At 27.5% G+C, this 20437-nt stretch overlaps 2 protein-coding genes across 3 annotated transcripts; one reads left to right on the forward strand and one right to left on the reverse strand.

The window, feature by feature from the left end:
• Positions 1–5848: 5848 nt before the first annotated feature.
• Positions 5849–6350, forward strand: LOC123261456. Its single transcript, XM_044723048.1, has 2 exons — positions 5849–6037; positions 6098–6350. Exons 1-2 carry the CDS (start codon positions 5889–5891, stop codon positions 6348–6350), a joined length of 402 nt encoding a protein of 133 aa, XP_044578983.1. The 5' UTR covers positions 5849–5888.
• Positions 6351–6563: 213 nt separating this feature from the next.
• LOC123261061 (facilitated trehalose transporter Tret1-like) lies at positions 6564–15045 on the reverse strand. Of its 2 annotated transcripts, none has more exons than XM_044722533.1 (5): positions 14892–15045; positions 11851–12071; positions 11322–11735; positions 9170–9750; positions 6564–7139 (listed from the first exon to the last, which is right to left on the reverse strand). In XM_044722533.1, exons 1-5 carry the CDS (start codon positions 14921–14923, stop codon positions 6816–6818), a joined length of 1572 nt encoding a protein of 523 aa, XP_044578468.1. In that variant the 5' UTR covers positions 14924–15045; the 3' UTR covers positions 6564–6815. The 2 variants fall into 2 exon arrangements, with proteins under 2 accessions (XP_044578468.1, XP_044578469.1); XM_044722534.1 differs by having other exon boundaries at positions 6566–7139; positions 14843–14972.
• Positions 15046–20437: the final 5392 nt, after the last annotated feature.

The following is a 20437-nucleotide window of genomic DNA, read 5'->3' on the forward strand; positions in this document are numbered from 1 at the left end:
AGATAATAATAATTGCTATTATTATTATTATTATTATTATTATTATTATTATTATTATTATTATTATTATTATAAGAAATCAATGAATAAAAGGTTCCCTATTCTTGTGTAGATACAACCTTATGAATACTAAGAGGTTTTATAAATAAATTCGTGTGGTTTTATTTAATTTTTGTATAATTTTCGGTAAAAGTGAGATTTTAGATAATAATAATTATTATTATTAGTACGAAGATAATTTGTAATAATTAATAATTAATATATTATTTAGATAACTTGATGCCATGTAATCGCTCAAACTAAACGTATAATTAGTTGGAAAATTAGTTAATAAAAAAACTTGACTAATTAAACCCGCTAAATTTTACTTTGAGAGTTTAAATTCTGTTAATTATATTTAATCTAAATTAATATACTAAGATCTGATTAAAGGCTTTATATAAATTATTTTTTACTTTTTTATTAAATTAGTTGTCGAAATGAAATCATTTATTAATTCTGGATCATTTTTTAATCCTCAAAGACTCCATCCACCCGATTTATTAATTATTCAATTAAATGAATAAATAAATTACATTGTCTTAACAAAATAGCTGCAATTATTTAGAAACAGTACCTTAGTAATTATAATTGCGGACTTTATCGCTAAATTGTCACCTACTTGTAATTCAATCATTAATAAAATTAAACAAAATAATGGAATACATTAATTAAATGTAAGTAATAAAATAAATTTAAAAAAAAAGTCATTCTATCACTACTCGAGATAAATATACATATACATATACATAAATATATATATATAACGTATTATTTTTATAATTTAATATCTTGTAGTGGTTGAAAGAATGACTTGTTTGAAAATAAATTTATTTAACATTTGAATTTATTTGTGTAAAATATGTAACAGGCTTTGTCTAACGAAGCCCTCGATTAAGTGTATAGACGCGCACATAAAATATTATTATAATTACTTTATGTACTGATGTAAGAAACTTAACGATCAATGTGCTATTAAATGAAGTAATAAATAAATAAATAAAATGATAGTTAATAAATGAACAACTTTCAACTCCAGCGTACTGTTAAAATAAAATTAAAAATCTTTAAGAAATATTTATATATTCTGGGTATTAAATGATAAATTAAATTTCGGCGACTAGGAGAAGCTAGTGCTTTATCCATATCAATATAAAAAAAAGGATTCGCGGCATTTTTAGAATTGAGATAATTGAAAAAGAAAAAAATTAAATAAATTCAACTGGAGAATTTAGTTGTGAATGTTGTATTGTAATTAAATATTCGAGCACTGACTGTCGCAGTCTGATAAAATATAGTTGTAAATATCAATAATAATGTAAGGACGACATAAATGTTTTATATAGCTATTAAATTATTTATTATAAATAAATAAATGGAGGCGATTGATATCAAGCCGGTGGAAAACAGTGAGTCGGTTGAATGGTAGTGTTTTGCAGTACTGTTTGATCTGTTAATGTAATGTAATGTAATGATATTATATGGTAATTAATAATTGATAACGATAATGGATAATTAATATTAATAACGTCAACACAAAAAATTCAACATATGATTGTAGATAATTTGTAACAATCGCTATTGTCAAGTACTACGTATGTATCATTGCATATTACACAGATAATGATTAATAAAAGTAATGTTAAAAATTTCATAACTTTGTTGACTTTTTTATTAGTAATTATAAGCTCATTTACCCATGATACTAAAATTAGCCGACGTTCAACAATTTTTTAATTATTTTTCATTTATTAAATTAGAACTAAAAAATATTTTTTTCAAATTGCACTTATAGTTTTTTACAAATAAAAATTTTTTTTTATTTTGTTGTTACGATTTTCTTGATAAAAAAAAAATTCTAAAAATTTTTAGATGTCAGCTAACTTAATTTTCATCATTTACCCTCATTAATTTAATTTTTTCATTATTTATATTTATTGCTTCAATTATTAGCTTAAAAAATTTTTCTTAAATTTTTGATTTTTTTTTTGAAAATTATTTTCTAAAATAATTAATTCGTTTTAATAAGACTGAAATCAGCAGACACCTGAGTTTCTTTAATTTTTAAAAAAATTAAATTTTTATTTTATGAAAATAGCATAATTTTTTTCTTAATTAATTGAAAATTTTTATTTATGATATTTTTTATTTTTTCTTCCTTACAATAATTTATTTTTAAAAAAATTTGTGTGAACAGTCACTTATCTGTTAATTGAAGTATAATTATTATTTAAATAAAAATTACACTTACGAATGATGAGCTTCTCAAAAATCTGAACCTAAAGTTGCCGCATCTTCGTCGCCAGCAATACTTTTTTATTAGACGACACCGGATGGATGAATTTATAATGATATTTTTGATTAAAAAACACTAATTCTATCCTAACAATCGCTTGAAACAATAAAAAATTACTTTTGCAATTACCCGACGCAAATAATCAAGTATTCAACATTCGAAAAATTATAAACTTCGAGAAACTGAATAACATTATACTTTTAAGACTAAAAAAATTTTTATTCTTAAATTAATTGTAAAAATCTAACTAAATATTATTTTGATTCAATAATTTAAATGATTTTTTGGACATTCTGCGTTTAATAAACATTAAAAAGTATAAAAATTTAGAAGAAGGCACCAGCGACATCCGTTCCCGTTATTGCGTCTAACATCTCACTTGGTCAACAGCCGAATCGATTGTGAAGTGAGTCGCTCTCGTTGTAAGCGACTGCGCACGCTCGGGCGGTTAAATAGAGAACGGTCGCTCCGTCAGTAATATGAAATACTGTGACTGTGTTGGTAACATAAAATACTAATTTTTTTAAAAATTCGGGAATATGATACTCCGAATATCAATTGAAATATGTTTACAAAAAACATAAATATTATTTCATAAATGTATAATTAAAACTTTACAAAGTTTCATTTTAGAATATGTAAATAGAAGAAAAAACTAAAAATCAAGAATAAAACAAATTCTTGAGTTTCTACGATTGAAATTATTGCTTATAAAAATATGAATATTAATTTAGCAGATATTTGATAATTGTAAGAATTTTTTTAACAAATAAATTATGGCAAAAAAAATTAGAAAAGAAAACTGACATGTAGAAATTTTAAAAAGCTAAAAATGGAATTTTTTTTTAATAATTTTTCGGGTGAAACTTGTTTGTTAAAAAATGGTCAAACGATTGCTAACTTTGTAATGTATTTATAAAAATTTACATTATTTTATCACGCGAACAAAATCAAAAAGTTCAATGGCATAGTACAGTGCGCGTCATTGATTCGTACCGGTTGAAAAATTTTAAGGTAAAATAGAAAAATCAAAATTTTGACATCTGTAAATAAAGAAATCAATAAAAAGAAAATCTTTATAAGCATCAATTTGAACGAAATTGAAAAAATAATTTACTGAAAATAAATAACTCAAAATATCAATCACGATTAAAATAGAAATTAAAAATATTAGTAATTAAAATAATCACACACTTTATAAAATAAATAAAAGTAAAATTATAATATTAAAAAAAAAGACAACGATATAATTAGATAATTTTAAAATTTATCAAATATAAATATAGGCATTGGATAAAATAAAATGAACTAAATTCAGAGAAGTCAGTAAAAAAGACATTTGAATATTTATATTTATAAAAATATTGATAGTTATTAATATATAAATTTTTAAACAATAGACATCTATAAATATAGACTAGACAATTTAGAAACCCGTGATTTTAGACATCTGTAAATTTTTATTTATATTAATTCATAAATTCAAATAAAAATACAATTAAATATATAATTGCTTGCAATATACGAGCTAATAAAAAATTGAAACAGAATTTCTATAAGGCTCTAGAGCACTAGACCACAACCCTTGAATGTTTACGGAGTCGGTTCTCCAGGAGGTTGCGGATTAGGCAGCGGCGGGATTCCCCGCGCTCCAAAAAAATAACCTAGACATTTTTAAAATAGCAATTGTCATATTTATCAGAGTTTATTCATGGAGGTTTACGAAGTCGGTTATCCAGGAGGTTGCGGATCAGGCAGCGGTGAGGTTCCCCGCGCTCCAAATAATAACTTTAACATTTTTAAAATAGTAAGTGTCGTATTTATCCTAGTTAACTACTCATGGAGGTTTACGGAGTCGGTTCTCCAGGAGGTTGTGGATTAGGCTGCTGCGGGATTTTCCGCGCTTCAAAAAAATAACCTAGACATTTTTAAAATAGTAAGTGTCGTATTTATCAGAGTTAACTACTCATGGAGGTTTACGGAGTTGGTTCTCTATAGGAGGTTGCGGATTAGACAGTCGCGGGATTCTCCACGATCCAAATAAATAACCTAGACATTTTTAAAATATTAAGTGTCGTGTTTATCAGAGTTAGCTACTCATGGAGGCTTACGGAGTCGTTTTCCAGGAGGTTGCGAATCAGGCAGCGGTGAGATTCAACAAAAAATGACAATTTCACTGGTGAATCTGTGGATTTCCACTGATTTAACCAGTGGACATAAAAGCGCGCATGCGCGCAGATATTTTGTTCACTGATTTAACCAGTGAACTTCACTGATTCACCAGTGAAATTGCATTCACTGGTTGGAATCAGTGAAGTTCCACTGGTGAACGAGTGAAATTCCACTGATTTCTTTTAAGAGAGTAGGTTATTATTCGGAGCGCGGGGAATCTCACCGCTGCCTGATCCGCAACCTCCTGGAGAACGAATCCGTAAACCTCCATGAATAGCTAACTCTGATAAATATGACACTTGCTATTTTAAAAATGTCTAGGTTATTTTTTTGGAGCGCGGGGAATCCCGCCGCTGCCTAATCCGCAACTTCCTGGAGAACCGACTCCGTAAACATTCAAGGGTTGTGGTCTAGTGCTCTAGAGCCTTATAGAAATTCTGTTTCAATTTTTTATTAGCTCGTAAATTGCAAGCAATTATATATTTAATTGTATTTTTATTTGAATTTATGAATTAATATAAATAAAAATTTACAGATGTCTAAAATCACGGGTTTCTAAATTGTCTAGTCTATATTTATAGATGTCTATTGTTTAAGAATTTATATATTAATAACTATCAATATTTTTATAAATATATATATATATATTTAAATGTCTTTTTACTGACTTCTCTGAATTTAGTTCATTTTATTTTATCCAATGCCTATATTTATATTTGATAAATTTTAAAATTATCAATTATATCGTTGTCTTTTTTTTTTAATATTATAATTTTACTTTTATTTATTTTATAAAGCGTGTGATTATTTTAATTACTAATATTTTTAATTTCTATTTTAATCGTGATTGATATTTTGAGTTATTTATTTTCAGTAAATTATTTTTTCAATTTCGTTCGAATTGATGCTTATAAAGATTTTATTTTTATTGATTTCTTTATTTACAGATGTCAAAATTTTGATTTTTTTATTTTACCTTAAAATTTTTCACCCGGTACGAATCAATGACGCGCACTGTATATTAATTACAAAATAACAATAGATATTTAAGTGTAAAAATTTTGCAAATTTAATTAAACAATCATTTTAGTACAAAAAATCATTAAAACCTAAAACATATTACTGAAATTCAAATTTTTATCACTTATAATTATTACAATTGATTCTTGCATACTTTTATGGTTACACTAAATATTGTTAATGAAAATAATATCGAAGAGTGGATTTATAAATGATTTTTTTACTTCGATAGTCATTTTAAAAAAACATGTTATTTTTTACTTCAACTGTTTTGTTCATCTCAATTGACATTACATCATTTGAAAAATAAAAATTTTTAAAGTTATTTTAATATTTACAAATCGAATAAAAAACAATAACAATGGATAATACAGCTGATCAAGATAATAATAGTGTTCAAAAGTCATTACAAATAGAAAAAACCAAAAACAAAGTAGCGAATAAGAATCAAATCAGGATTTTGAAAGCTGTCAAATCTACTTCGATGACTAAAAATAACTCCAAAACACGGTAACTTTTTTTTATTAAAATAATGATAATTTATATTTATTGATTAATAAATTTTTTTAGTGTAATCAAACCAAAGAGTAAGTATCCACTAAGATTAGCTCAGAAGAAAGTGTCAAAAGTAAGCGCAAACAAGAAAGCAATCCAAGAACTACCGATTTACATCCCACGTAAAATATTCCGTATAGTTTCTTTACTGCGCAATGAAAGATTTTACAAATTGGTAGCTAAATTTTTTAAGCCCAGTGCAAAAATACCTGCATGGAAATTTTCCAAACAATCTAACAAAAAAAGTGTCACTGGAAAACCTTCGTAATATGGAAATAATATTCGAATAAAAAAGTAAAACTTATACCTAAAGACTTCATTAATTAACTTAATTAAAATTTAGATAATTATTTTTTTACAATTTATAACCAAGATAATAGATACTCTAAAAATCACAGCTCAGATGTTAGAGAGAATTAAATATAAAGACTATATAATTATTTCTACAATTCTAAATCGTAATAACTGCTATAATATTAATTATTATGATTATGAAAATATTTTAAAGCATTTTAAAAGTTGAATGAACGCTGACAGGAATATTCTACTCTTTACAATATAAAATATACAAAAGATGACTTATTCTATTTATGAACATTCAATGGCATCTATTAGCATTTGCCAAAGGTATAAAAACTAAAATAAGGAATAACATACGGTGTATAAAGTATAAAGTAATAAGATAGTAATAATAATTATTATAAAAATAATAAATGGATAGTTATATAAGATACTAGAGTTTACTCTCGAGGTCGTCGACGACCATAGCGGGATTCGAGACAGCCCACTTTTCTTTCAACTGCGACTTGTCTTTACTCGGTTTATTATTTAAGCTTTCAATGCCTGCGTAATGATCTTCTATTTCTTTTAGCGTCCTTCCTTCAGTCTCCGGCAATAAATAATACATTACAATAAAACCGATTACGTTGACACTTGCATAAAAGAAAAACGTCCCCCAAAGATACATCAGGTCGACCATGTACAAAAATGCTTTGTTTATTATCGATGCAAATATGTAACCCGTACATGCAGCAGCTCCTGTCGCTGTACTTCGTCCCTAAAAAAATAATTAATCAGATATTTAAGGTAGTACGAGCACCGGGTAGGGTGGTAGGCCATATTAAAGCAAATTTTTTTAAGGGAGTTGGGAAAGAACGGATAGGGGAAAGGGGGGGGGGGAACCTACTCAATGGGAATTTTTCCGTAATTGAAAAAATAATCAGACAGCCCAGACTGGGAATCGAACCCAGATCTCTCGGTTACGCGCCAAGGGCTCTACCAGTTAAGCTATCCGAGACAAGTACTGACTACTTTATTCAGTCACGTATATAAGACCCACCGAGCAAACAACGCCACCGTCCATCTTACGGTAAAGAGCCATATTAAAGCAAATTTTTTAAGGGAGTTGGGTGGTAGGGTGGGGATGAGTATAGACTCTAGCGCGATAAAGGAAGAGCAGTAACCATATAATTTTTCTCAATATATATATACATATATATATATATATATATATATATATATATATATATATATATATATATATATATATATGAATAATGCTTGAAAAAATGATTAATATATGGGCGATTCTCTGTAAGGACGTCTTAAATCTGTACAAAATTGTCCGACCAAATTATTTTTGATTTTATTAGAAAAAAAATTAACAAGGGCTACAAAACTATCAGCTTAATCATAATGAATAAACAGCCGAATTAATTTTTGCTTTTTCGATATTTGTGTATCTTTTGCCATATAACATGACAGAGGACTGCTTGCCAGGGGACTGTTTTTTTTATCAAATTGAGAAAAATCAAGCAAACTATTTCAATGCATTCAACTTTTAAAGTTCTCAATGGATGTTTACATTAATTAGAATAATATTAAGACTTATGGATCCTATTTTATAAATAAATTATAAATAAAAATAGCTGCCAGGGGACTGAGTTTTGAAGTGGCCCAGACACATATTTCCAGCACAAACGGTGCTTTGACACTAAATAAAATGGCGATAAAGCGCTAACAGCCCTATGGTTATTAACTCAAGGCTAGTTAGATCCTTATAAACCTTACAAAAGGTAAAATAACACGCTGGATTTTTTTTTTTGGCTTTGAACTTCTGGCAGAGGACTGATCTTAAAATGCCTGGGACAAACTTTGATTTAATGAATTTAATGAAATAAATTAATTTTCGGTACTTTTTATTGAAGAAGATTGTTAGTTAACTAATTAAGTTTATAAACATTATGGACCAAATTATATATTATTGACGAATAACTTAAAATTTAATCTTAAAATTTTAATTTTGGGATTGGGACAGCACAGGGGACTGATATTTCAGTGGTTTACGAATTTATAGCAAAAAAACCAAAATTTATTTCATTTTAGTTTTCAATGCTCCAAATAGAAATGTTTTTTTACTTTCGTAACAAATTTTTTTTAGTAACAAAATAACAATTTTTCTAATAAAAAAATGCCTGGGACAGCAAAAAACATCCTCACAGAGAATCACCCATATTCTAAAATGTTCAAGGAACAAAATCCAATTTTTTTGAATAATTTTAGTAAATATTGAAGATGTAATAAAAAAAATATAATTGAGCGCGGCGTCACGCTCATCCATTGACCAGCCTAGGGTTAAATTCATCACTAATATATTTACTTTCATCCATAAGTTTTTTAAAAATATTCACCGACAGTTTTACGAGTAAAATACAGAAATATATTAGTGTTTGGAAGTTACCCCATAAGACCAATGTAAAATTGCTCAACTTCAAAGTTAATTATTTATTTAAATAATCGGGCAATCTCCTTCAAATTTTCGAAATTTATTTAGACATATTTAAACTTCATATTAAAAAAAAAATCAAGCTTTTTATCAAAAGTTGCCTTGGTGCTCGTACTACCTTAAAAAAACTAATTTTTAGACTTCTTCAAAGGTTATCGAATAAATTAATCATTTCATTTCGACAGAGAAGATTTCAAAATCCATTGCCATCAAAAATAATTTGATTGACATAATTGCATCATCACAAATCATTACCTTGAAGATTGTTTTACAATAAAAGGTTAAAAAAAAAATAAATATACCTTGGCTGGAAAAACTTCGCCGCAGAGAACCCAAGGAAGAAGTCGAATGCCTATGTGAGAGAAAAACGCTGAGCTGATTAGCAGAGTCGTAGGTACCCACGTGAACATTTGTCCGTCTATATACGCTGATTTATTTAAATAATCATATATAGCGCATATCATGAAGCAAAATCCAGTCCCGCCGATCGAGATGAAGGTGATCATTCTCTTGCCAGTGTAGTGGATTATTATTACGCAAACGGCTGTGCCAATAAGTTCTGCGAGTCCGAGGAAAACAGTGGCTGTGTATTTTTCAAGTGGAGCGTCCAAGGATGCAAAAATTGTCACAGCAAATGTTTGTAGTGTCGCAGACCCTCCGAATGAAGAAATAAGAAATCCAAGTGATATCAATATATACGGGTATATGAATGTTCGCTTGCTGAATATTTTCCACCAGTACTCTTTTTTGTCATCCATGCCGCCAGCAATTACTCTTTGGGAGACTTCATACACAGTTTTCAGTTCTCCGGTGATGTGTGAAGGTGATACCCATCCTCGGAGCCAGCATAGCGCTTCTTCGGCTTCTTTTAGTCTGTTTTTACCTGTTTTAATCATTTTATTATTATTATTATTATTATTTTTTATATAATTGAAAAATAGTTTGGAAAATCCAAAAATGCACTACTCATAATGCTCATTTAATTATGAAATAATAATAAAATAAAACGAATGTAAAAAAAATATCAAACAGCTGAAATAGGATGATAATACGCACGTGCCTCTAGAAGGACAAATGTACTCAATATATATAGATATACAGCCCTTCGGCTTTTTTCTACATGGAAAAAAATAAACTGTAATAAATAATAGTCGATTGATAATAAGTAATGATCAACTGGAAGAAATTACCATTTCAAATGGTAAAATCGTGATTTTAACAATCTTTTTACCATATTTATCACTTAAATGCTACAATTTATTTATTTTCATAGAAAAAAATACTATTTCAAACAGTAATATTCGCTATATAAAAGTCGAAAATGTTAAAGTATTATAATTAAGAATTTTGACTTTGATATTTATCATTTTGTACCTAAAAAATGATCGCATGATATGTAAAAAATATAAACTACAGTTACTAAATTTTCTATATAAGCAACGTCAATATTTACAAAGTACAAATAGTAAATTTTAAACGCAACGCTAAAAATCAAACTATAATTATTGATTTGCTTGGACTGGTAAAATATATATTTTAAGAGTAGAATTTTTACTGTTTCTAATGGTAAATTCTCCGAGTGTGAGACCTTCCCCTTCTCCTCATAGTATAGATTATGTATTGAAACGGCAATTTTTACTGTTTGAAACTGTAATTTTTTAAGATGAGAGAGTCGTTATTTATTATAGTGATAGCTACTAATCACATTTTCGATATAAAATTATAATTTTTGGCTTGTACACTTTCTACATTAAGTTTTGTAATATTTACATTTGTGTCACCCAGATCTCTGCTATACTGTTTGAAATTATAAAAATTAACCAGAATCCGAGTGAATTTTACAGTTTACTTTTTTCTGTGTAATTTTATTAATTGCAATTAAACGACTCTAAGTTACCTAGCCATTCGCATTCGGTGACCTAGAATTCTTTCAAAAAATTTTTCAAAAAAAAATTTGACTCAATCAGGGTTTCATACACGACAGACAGGAAATTTTGTAAACTATTTTGATGTTTTTTTTCGTTTCTATTGCATCTAATAAATTTTTGAAAAGTATGGAATTAATCTCCATTAAATTATCTTGACAACAGTATGCCAAATATTTTGATTCCGTAAACTAACAAGGGTTGAATAATAAAAATAGTTACCGAAATGAGGCAAAAAAAATTTTTCGATCGTAAAGCATACAGTAAAAAATTTTTCGTCATTGTGTAGAGTGTTAAAATTTGTGTGTTGAATATTACACTCTAAAGTGTAGAATTTAACATTCTCATGTGTTGATTTAATGATTTAACACACTATAATGTTAAATTCTACACACCAGAGTGTAATATTCAACACACAAATTTTAACACTCTACACAATTACGAAAAATTTTTTACTGTGCACTATTTGATGTTTCGCATCATGAGTCGTGTAATTTTTTAATTAAATTTTATCGAGAATAAAAATTACCCGCAAGCCAGTAAGGACTTTCTGGCATCAAACAAAGCGCAAGGAAACATATCGTAGGAAAAATCAAATTGATTAGCGCAACAGTCCTCCAATCAGTGAGACTTCCAACTAATATTTGCGTAAATACACCAATAATTACAGCCATGGATGAAGTTGCTGATAGCATACCACGAAGATGAGGCTGCGTTATTTCGGCGACGTATGTCAGCACTGGAGCTTCACAGAGACCGCCAGTTATTCCGGTTAATGCTAGGGCTACGAAAAGTAAAGGGGCTGAATTTGCGTAGTAAAACAATATCCACGCTGATATAAAGGGTATGTTGATGAACAGCATTGTTTTTTTACGCCCCAAGCGGTGGGATATAGGCCCGCTCATCAGACATCCTAGTGGTACCATGAACAAGTTTATACTGCCTGAAAAAAAAATTATATATATATTTTTTTTTAAATAATTACATAGTAATAATAATTTTTCTTATTATTATTATTGTAATTATAGAAAGAAAGAGAAACAATAATCAATCATTACTTATCCACGTGATTTCTTCTCGCGTAACAGTTATATCAGCATCCACTTTTTGTAACGATGGGATTAAAATAGTTGGGAAACCGAGCGTTGTTCCGAACGTAAGTAAAAGTAAATTTTTAGCGCTCACTGCGAATACTTGTGGTAATGCTTGTCGTAATTTAGATATTTCCAACTTTTCGCTGGTGCCCTTTGCTTCAACGGATCCGTTTATTTTCCCATGTCTGCAAGTAATTAAAATAAAATAAAAATAATATCAATTACTGTGTCAATTACAATTAAAATTGCAATTATACATTGAACTCATACCGAGTGATTAACATTTATGAAAAAAATTGAAAATGATTGCGTAATACGGTAACCCTAATTTAATTTAAATTTAAAATCCACCATTCACTTTTTACAGCTTATCGAGTTTTTCACCTTCACCTACATTCTCAGGCTCAAGTATATCAAAATTATAGGAAATGGGCTCTTTGTTCAGCTCAATGAGCCTTGTGATTCGTTCATGCAATTAAGTCAAGGTAAATGGACTTTACTTGAATTATCAAGAAAATTTTCCCCAAGAACAGAATCAAGATCTCATATCAGATATTGTTGTCAATAAAATGATAATCAAAATTAGTATGTAATACACGCGGATATATATAGCAAGTTTATCGCAAGTTAGTGAGATCTAATCAATATTTTTATAGACAAAATAATAAACAAACGGATTAATAATAAAAATCATTTCTAATCAGAAATAAATATTAAAAGCATGTCATTTTAAAAAAATTTAATGTAGCAAGTGGTTTTAAATACATCTGCAATGATTAGAGCCTATAAAATTTCAATAATATATTTAGAGTAATCTAGTTTACTAGAGTAATCTAGCTTACTAGCCGATTTATGTTTTTCTTATTACTGATTATAAATTATAGATTTATATTTTTAGTATATTATGAAATTATTTATTGGAAAATCGGATCATCAACTCTGCTGACTGTATTTTTCTGTCGGATAATGATCAGGCAAATCTTATTATCTCTTATTACTTTTGTTATAGATGATATTCATTTTTATGTTGATAATTATTTAAGTTAACTATGTTGACACGTCTGGTGAATTTTCCCTTAAGATATTAAAAGTAGATAATTTTTTTTACACTACAGACAATTTTTTGAGAACCGGTTTAAATATTATGACGAAAAAAAAATTTTATGAAGATTGTATTTTAAATATTAATATACTTTCTTTTTTTAAGTTTGAGATGAATTTCGGTTTATAAAATTTGAAAGAGTTAAAAATTTTTTTTAAAGAATTTCTATAAAAATAAAAATGAACAAAAGAAGATTACAAAACACAAAAGATTAAATATTTATACGAAAAAAAAAGTATGAAAATAACTTTTCTTGTGCAGCAGTTACTGTGTGTATCGAGAGTCAAGATATACGTGTATACACCCATTAAACATTACGAGTTTAAATGATTGCTTGGAAGTAAAATAATTATTTCCTTAAATGATTATAACCTATTACATTAATGGAAAAATTATTGGATAGAGAATTAAAATTTATTGTCAGCTGCTGATAAAATTGTGCCAAGGATTATAAAGTGAAATTTGTACTTTTGTTTCTCTATAACCTTGGCGATACTAAGAAAAAAACATATTGTGACAATATAAGTGATAATCTAACATCAAGAGTAATTAAAAAATGATTTTTAGGAAAAAAAAATAAATAATTAAGTGGAAAAAGGACTATTGATAAGCATTATCGAGTAATGACTGGTAATTTTCATTGTCAAGTTCATATTTTATTATCGTATAGATAATTGTCCGGCTAACCTTGATATTGTATGAAAAAATTGTTTTTACTTTAAAATTCTACTAAATAACAAACAAAAAAAACTATTGTAGATTATTAAATATCTTCAATAATTAATATTACTAATAAATAATTTTCAATGTCAAAAGATAAGAAAAACCAAAAGAAAAATGTATTTAAAACTTTTCTGCGGTTCTTAGTATTTACGATCGATTATCGCATGCATACATAAACATGAATATTTTATTACAAAACAAATTGAAAAAACGGATAATAAATAACACGGATTTAAAGAAAATAAATTGAATAATTATCATTTATTGATAATAAAACAAGTACAAAATTAATTAATGTACAGTTTATTTACTAAATCAAAAGTTATCGGGTACTTTAAAAAGTTGTTAGGTGCGATAAATAAATTTAAATCAGTACATTAAAATGCAATAATAGTCATCATACTTTTACACTAATTGGGTACTATTATCATTTAAAAAAAGTAATTATATATAATAATATGAAAATACTAAAATAGTAGTGTTAAAAATCATATTTATGCAACGTGTTATTTCAGCGACACGGTCACTAGTTTTTACGACAATTACAATAATGTTTATTTCAGCTAGGGTAATTAATTTATTTTATTAATTACTCATGTACAGTACTACTGTATTTTGTTATGAATTTTGATTAATTAAAGAAGATAAATATTGTTAATAACTTTCAAATCTAGAGTAGTGATGACCTGAAAAGTACAAATGGCAAAAGCCAATAGGCATAACTTTCACTTACGATAAACACCTGATGATTCTCAATATACATTATTATTATTATTATTATTATTATTATCTATAATCATACTTTTGTGAGATTTGCTTATTTACTTTTCAAACAAAAATTAAATTAAAATAATAAAAATAAACTAATAGTGTGCAAAAGATTAGATACTAATTTTAATCAAATCATAGATTATAGAGTATATTCGATTTATATTCTCTGGTTAAGAATACTGATTAAAAAAAATTAGAATTTCATCATTTTTAATTCTTTTCAATCAATACTTTTAAACAGCGTTATTATTATCTTCGAAATTATTTTACATTATTAATTATTTTATTAAAAAAAATTAATCAACCAAAAATTGATCAAACAAATCAAACAAATTGATGATAAAAAATAAATTTACCTACCGTTAGACAATAAATCATTGATAAATACAAATATTCATCCAATAAATACCTTATGTCGACTTCTGGAATATCCGCCGTCATGATGAATAATTTATACTTCAAAATTTCTCACTTAAACTCTTAAATAAACTACTTTGTAAAAAGTTTATACAAAATTTTAAATAATTAAAAAAAATTAATTATTAAACTTTACATTTTTAGTCAGCTATGAAACTAATATTGCCCTTATATTAATAATATACAAGAATTATAATTAAAAGACTAAAAAACTTAAAACATTGAAAATAAAAAAAAAAAAATATGAAACAAATTTGAACTTATTATTAACAAGTTGGCTGCAAAATAACTGATAAATAAAAGTGACGTACACCTAAATGCACCGAACATTTGTATACTTTTATAATTCTCCCTCCATGATCTTTCTTACCGCAAAAATCCCACTTCTATCCCACTCACCTACGACTTAATAATAACATACGTTAAACGCTTAGTTCATTTTATTTTATATGATTACTCTCATTCATAACTTATACAGTGCTTTATTGCACCTTTTCTTCGTGTCAATACACTCTTGATATTTATTTTATTACACGTCTGCTCTTAATCCCTTTAAACTGGTTCACTTTCCTCGCAATCTTGGATCTTAGATTATTTATATTTTTATTTTTTTCTGAAGTTTATTTGTTTGTTTACTCAGGATTTAAACTAAAGTGTTTTTAAGGTAATTAAGGTTTAATGATTTATCAAAGATATCATTCAATTAAATTGTACTACAATTTTTGAAGGACTCTGAGGTCATTTAAAATATTGTTACTTTTACAGGAAATATTATTGTTAATTTAGTAAATTATTATACAATTATCCGTCAATTATTTTATTAAGGAAGTTATCTTCCTGATATAACGCGGCACAAAAAATTATCTAATAAATTTACTCTATACAGCACATTTGATAATTTACCACAAATATCAAATATTAATTGGCGTGTAAAATATTCAGTATTGAGGAAAATTATTTCTTGTGAGAAGATGAGTGATGAGATATTGATTTAATTAGTTTTTATTTTTATTTATTGGAGGTTAAATCTCAATAAAAGAATAATTACTGTATTACCAGTTTGATTTGCATTTACGTAGAGTTAATCCGTAAGTAGCATCTGTTGTTTGCTATGCAATAGATTTGAATTTATTAATTAAAACAATAATTCATAAAAATTAATTTGTATATTAATTAAGAAAGTTGATAAATTTTCGGTAATTTTTCAGTTTCACGGTAACGATATTTTAACCCATAAAATAATGTTTATAATTTTTTATTAGATAATTACATACTTTATTTTTCGAGTTTAATAATAATAAAATAACTGAAGAAATACAAATTTTTTAATTTCGATTTTTTGATAAATCTAAAAATTGATTAAGAAAATTTTTTTTTACTTTATTGTCACATAAAATACTAAAAATTGCTAAAATTATGTAGATGTATTTTATTATTAATTTTCAGGGAACAAAAAATTTTTGTTAGCATTAAAAAAATCAAAACTAAGTTAAAAGTTAACGTTTAGCAATTTTTTTTTATGATTATAATTATAAATCCGTCGTAAAATAAAATAATTTCAAAAAAAATCTTTAAAAATGTTTTTTTTTTTCACCAAAAAAAAAACAGGTGATCTAAAAAACTATTATTATTATTATTATGCTTTACTTGTACACCTCTCCGTTTTTACAAAGCTGATTCCTCTTTTTCTCCTAGCTCTACGCTTTTTCTATTTCTCATATTGGACCTCAGCAAGTCCCACCCGACACTTCATTTCTACTTTTAATTTTTGCGGCTGTGGACCAACTTGTGCTTTCTGTATCGTATTCACCCTGAACCTCACCTTCTCAGGCTGTTGGATCAGAATCATGGGGAAACCACAGAGAAAACCCACGATAGTACAGTCGGAGCTGGGCTAAGTCTACAGTGATTGATAAGAAACTCTTCTTTATCGACCACTGGAGCATTAGGCCCCTCTCCTAGTGTGCAGAGATCCCTCGCGCTAGCCAACGCTGACTGAAGTGATCACCCATTCAAGTTGTTGCTTAAATGTGTGATCGCCCAAGTCAGACGTGTGCCGCCCGGCTATCTCTGCCACTTCCAGAGGCTGGCAACGTAACGTAACGCACATATTTTTAATTATAATCACTGAAAAATATTGGTGCGTGCTGGGATCGAACCCGGGTCCCACTCTTTCGAAAAGCGAGCACCGAGCTGACCAGGCCATTGCCAGCCTGTGATCTATAAACTTAATTAGTTAACTTAACAATCTTCTTCATTAAAAATTACCGAAAATTAATTTGTTTCATTAAATTCATTAAACCAAAGCTTGTCCCAAGCACTTTAAGACTTTAAGAACAGTCCCACACCAGAAGTTCAAGCCAAAAAAAATTCAGCGTGTTATTTTGCCTTTTGTAAGGAGTTTATAAGGACCTAACTTGTATGAGTTAACTTAACCATGGGGCTGTTAGCGCTTTATCGCCATTTTATTTAGTGTCAAAACACCATTTGTGCTGGAAATATGTATCTGGGCCACTTCAGTCTGGAGTCTGGCAGCTGTTGTTATTTTATAAAATTGGATCTATAAGTCTTAATATTATCCACAGATTCGGTAGAATCTGGCATGAAGTTCCGTTTGAAATCTTGTAAGAGCGGGCGCCAGGAGACTACCAAACTGTGTTTACTGTAAAGCAGAACGGTTATTTTGAGGTTGCAGAGCTACATTTAATTCCACGGTACTTTTTTCCTAAAATTGTATATTAATAACAGTGGTTCATACTTTGTTTGACTGTTGTTAATTAATTATATTCACTTATAACAATTAATCTACTTGAAATTATTAAATTCCAATCAGCACAAACTGCAGCAACTTGCAAAATTTCGATCCTGACTTTTCGATGGACAAAGTGATCTGCCACGAACTGAATAGTTGAGAATGCATAGTAATCCTTCGACTAGATGGGAAACTACAGTTAAAAAGATATTTCACAGCTTGCATCTACACCCGCCAGGGTGCGCTAGAATGACACACATAAACTGCAGTTTCAAGGGAATAATTGCTATAAAAATGCAACCAACATGAGATTTAAGTTGGTATCAATTGTAAATTTTTATTGTAATTACAAAATAATGCAAATCGAACAAAACAGTTTCACTGTAAAAAAATCATGACAAGTCCCGTTCATAAGACTATTAAGAAAAAAAATTTGTTTTCTTTACAAAAATATATAAAATACAAAAATAAAAAAATCCAAGTAACCGATATGATTGTTTATGATTTTCGGAGATTAAAAAATTTTGTTATAAATTTAAAAAATTAAGAAAAAATTTTGGAACGTGCGCGGGTGATGCGTCATTGTGTATTTCAATTTTTTTACAAGTCCTAGTAAATAGATTTTACGAATTTCATTAAAAGTAAAAATATTTTGCAACCGAGCACACTAAATAAGGTTCCAAATTTTTTTTTTTAATTTTTAAATTTATAACTAAATACTAATTCAAAATCATATCGACAGATTTTACTTTATTTTATATGATTTTGTAAAAGAAAAAAACAATGCCACTGTGAGCATCGTGGACTTAACTGTTCTACAGTGAAACTATGTTTATTCGAGATTAAATGTATAATATTTATTGAGAACTTGAAAAGTTGAGATGTCATTGAAATAGTTTAGCGAGTTTTCTCAATTTGATAAAAACAGCATCCCCTGTCATGGTATATAGCAAAATATACACAAATATCGTGAAAAAAAAATTTGATCGGCTGTGTATTTATTGTCGCTGATAGTTTTGTAGCCTTTTTAATTTTTTTTTTCTAATAAAATCAAAAATAATTTGTCGTACATTTTTGTGCAGATTTAGAACGTCACTTACAGAGAATCACTCATATAGTAATACATTATTTTATCCGGTGAAAGAATTATTTTTCAAACTTTTAAAAGCTCAGTAACTTATTGAATTTATTTTAGGTTTTATTTTGTGCTTGAAAAAAAATTTAGCATTTGTTTAGCTTATAATTTATTGATGGTAGATAATCGATCAAATTTCAGTGATAAATATTGATTTATTGATATTTAAACAAGAGCATTTAAGTTTGTGAGGTTTTGTTCCGAAGTAAGTAACTACGGAAATCGTGGTTCGAAAAACTTCGATACTTGATCACAGTTTATTGACGTCCACATATGTCGTTCCCGCAGCTCGGCCACAGGTACGTTGTGGTAGAATTTCAATGGATTAAACAACTAGTTGCGTTAAAAAGAATATTTTTTAAATAGAATTTACACCTAATTAACTTCAAACTAATTAAGAGTCTACAGAAGTTTCAAAATATTCAAAGACTATGTTAGCAATTTTGTTGCTGTAAATTTGTGACGCATAATTTTATGAAACCTCAGAATTGTGTTATGCGGAGATAGAGAGGTTAATTTTGGAGAAAAAAAATTGTTTGAAACTTGACAACGGATTACTTGCCTGTTTAATAATAATTATTATAGTAATTAGCAACGTGAATTTACGTCAATTCTCTTGAAATATCTAGCTGTCTACAAATTTAATCTAAAAAAAGCGCGCGTCAAAAGTTTGTTTTTGATAAAGCAAACAACAAAGTTTTTAACGAAAATAATTAAACTTCCGAGCTAATCATTTTGTACACGGAGAGAAAATATGGAAATCATTCCTATAATTTTAATGAAATGTTTTCCTATACCACTTTAAAGACGATTACTTAATTATGGGAATTGTAATAATACATAATTTTTTGGGAAATATGTTACTATAATTCAGTGGGAATGGTTCCTATAATTATAGGAACTATTTCTATAATATTATAGGAACCATTCCTATAATATTATAGTGATGATGCTAATGACATAGAGATATTTATCATTACAATTCAAGAACATTATGACTTCGATGATCACTTTGAATTATTTGAAAGTATTAGTAATTTCGATAATTTTACTTTTGCTTCCCGATTAACATCATTTGAAATATGTAAAATAAGTAATATTTTCATATAAATAATAAAAGTTACATAACCCAAAAGTGGATTTAATAAATATTCAACGTATGCATTGTAAATAAATAATTTGTTTTAAAAATAAAATGAAATTGTAAAAATAAACAATGAATTCCCATATCTACCTTTGCTCCTCTAATTGTATAGTGAGAAAATATCCCTTTTATTATATGAAACTTTCAGAATTGCTACAATATTTTTCAATATTATCTAATATAATAATAACTTTGAGTTAGAATAAACAATTTAAGATTAAGTACACACGTGAATAACATCATGAAAAGGAAATTCTTTCACTCTAGTGAAAGATCAACTTTTATTTACAAAAAAAATTTATTAGCAAAAAATATATAATAATTACTTTATATTTCTGATGTGATTGCTCCATTATTATGAACATAAATATTTTTCTATTATCATGTGCGCCATTCCCATAATAATCATAAGAACCATTCCTATAATATTATGGAAAGCATTCCTTTAATAATATAGGGATCATTTCCATATAATATGATAGAACTATTCCCATAATATATTGAAGC

This window comes from Cotesia glomerata, linkage group LG3 (assembly GCF_020080835.1).
Source record: "Cotesia glomerata isolate CgM1 linkage group LG3, MPM_Cglom_v2.3, whole genome shotgun sequence".
Classification (NCBI taxonomy): Eukaryota; Metazoa; Arthropoda; class Insecta; order Hymenoptera; family Braconidae; genus Cotesia; species Cotesia glomerata.

Excerpts from the sequence above, each read along its gene's own strand:
- LOC123261061 (XM_044722533.1), bottom strand. The coding sequence starts at position 14,923 with ATGACGGCGGATATTCCAGAAGTCGACATAAG. Across the intron at positions 11,736-11,850 it reads AGAAGAAATCACGTGGATAA|GCAGTATAAACTTGTTCATG; the intron begins GTAATGATTGAT and ends TTTTTTTTTCAG. Across the intron at positions 9,751-11,321 it reads AAGTCCTTACTGGCTTGCGG|GTAAAAACAGACTAAAAGAA; the intron begins GTAATTTTTATT and ends TGATTAAAACAG.
- LOC123261456 (XM_044723048.1), top strand. The coding sequence starts at position 5,889 with ATGGATAATACAGCTGATCAAGATAATAATAGTGTTCAAAAGTCATTA. Across the intron at positions 6,038-6,097 it reads AAAAATAACTCCAAAACACG|TGTAATCAAACCAAAGAGTA; the intron begins GTAACTTTTTTT and ends AAATTTTTTTAG.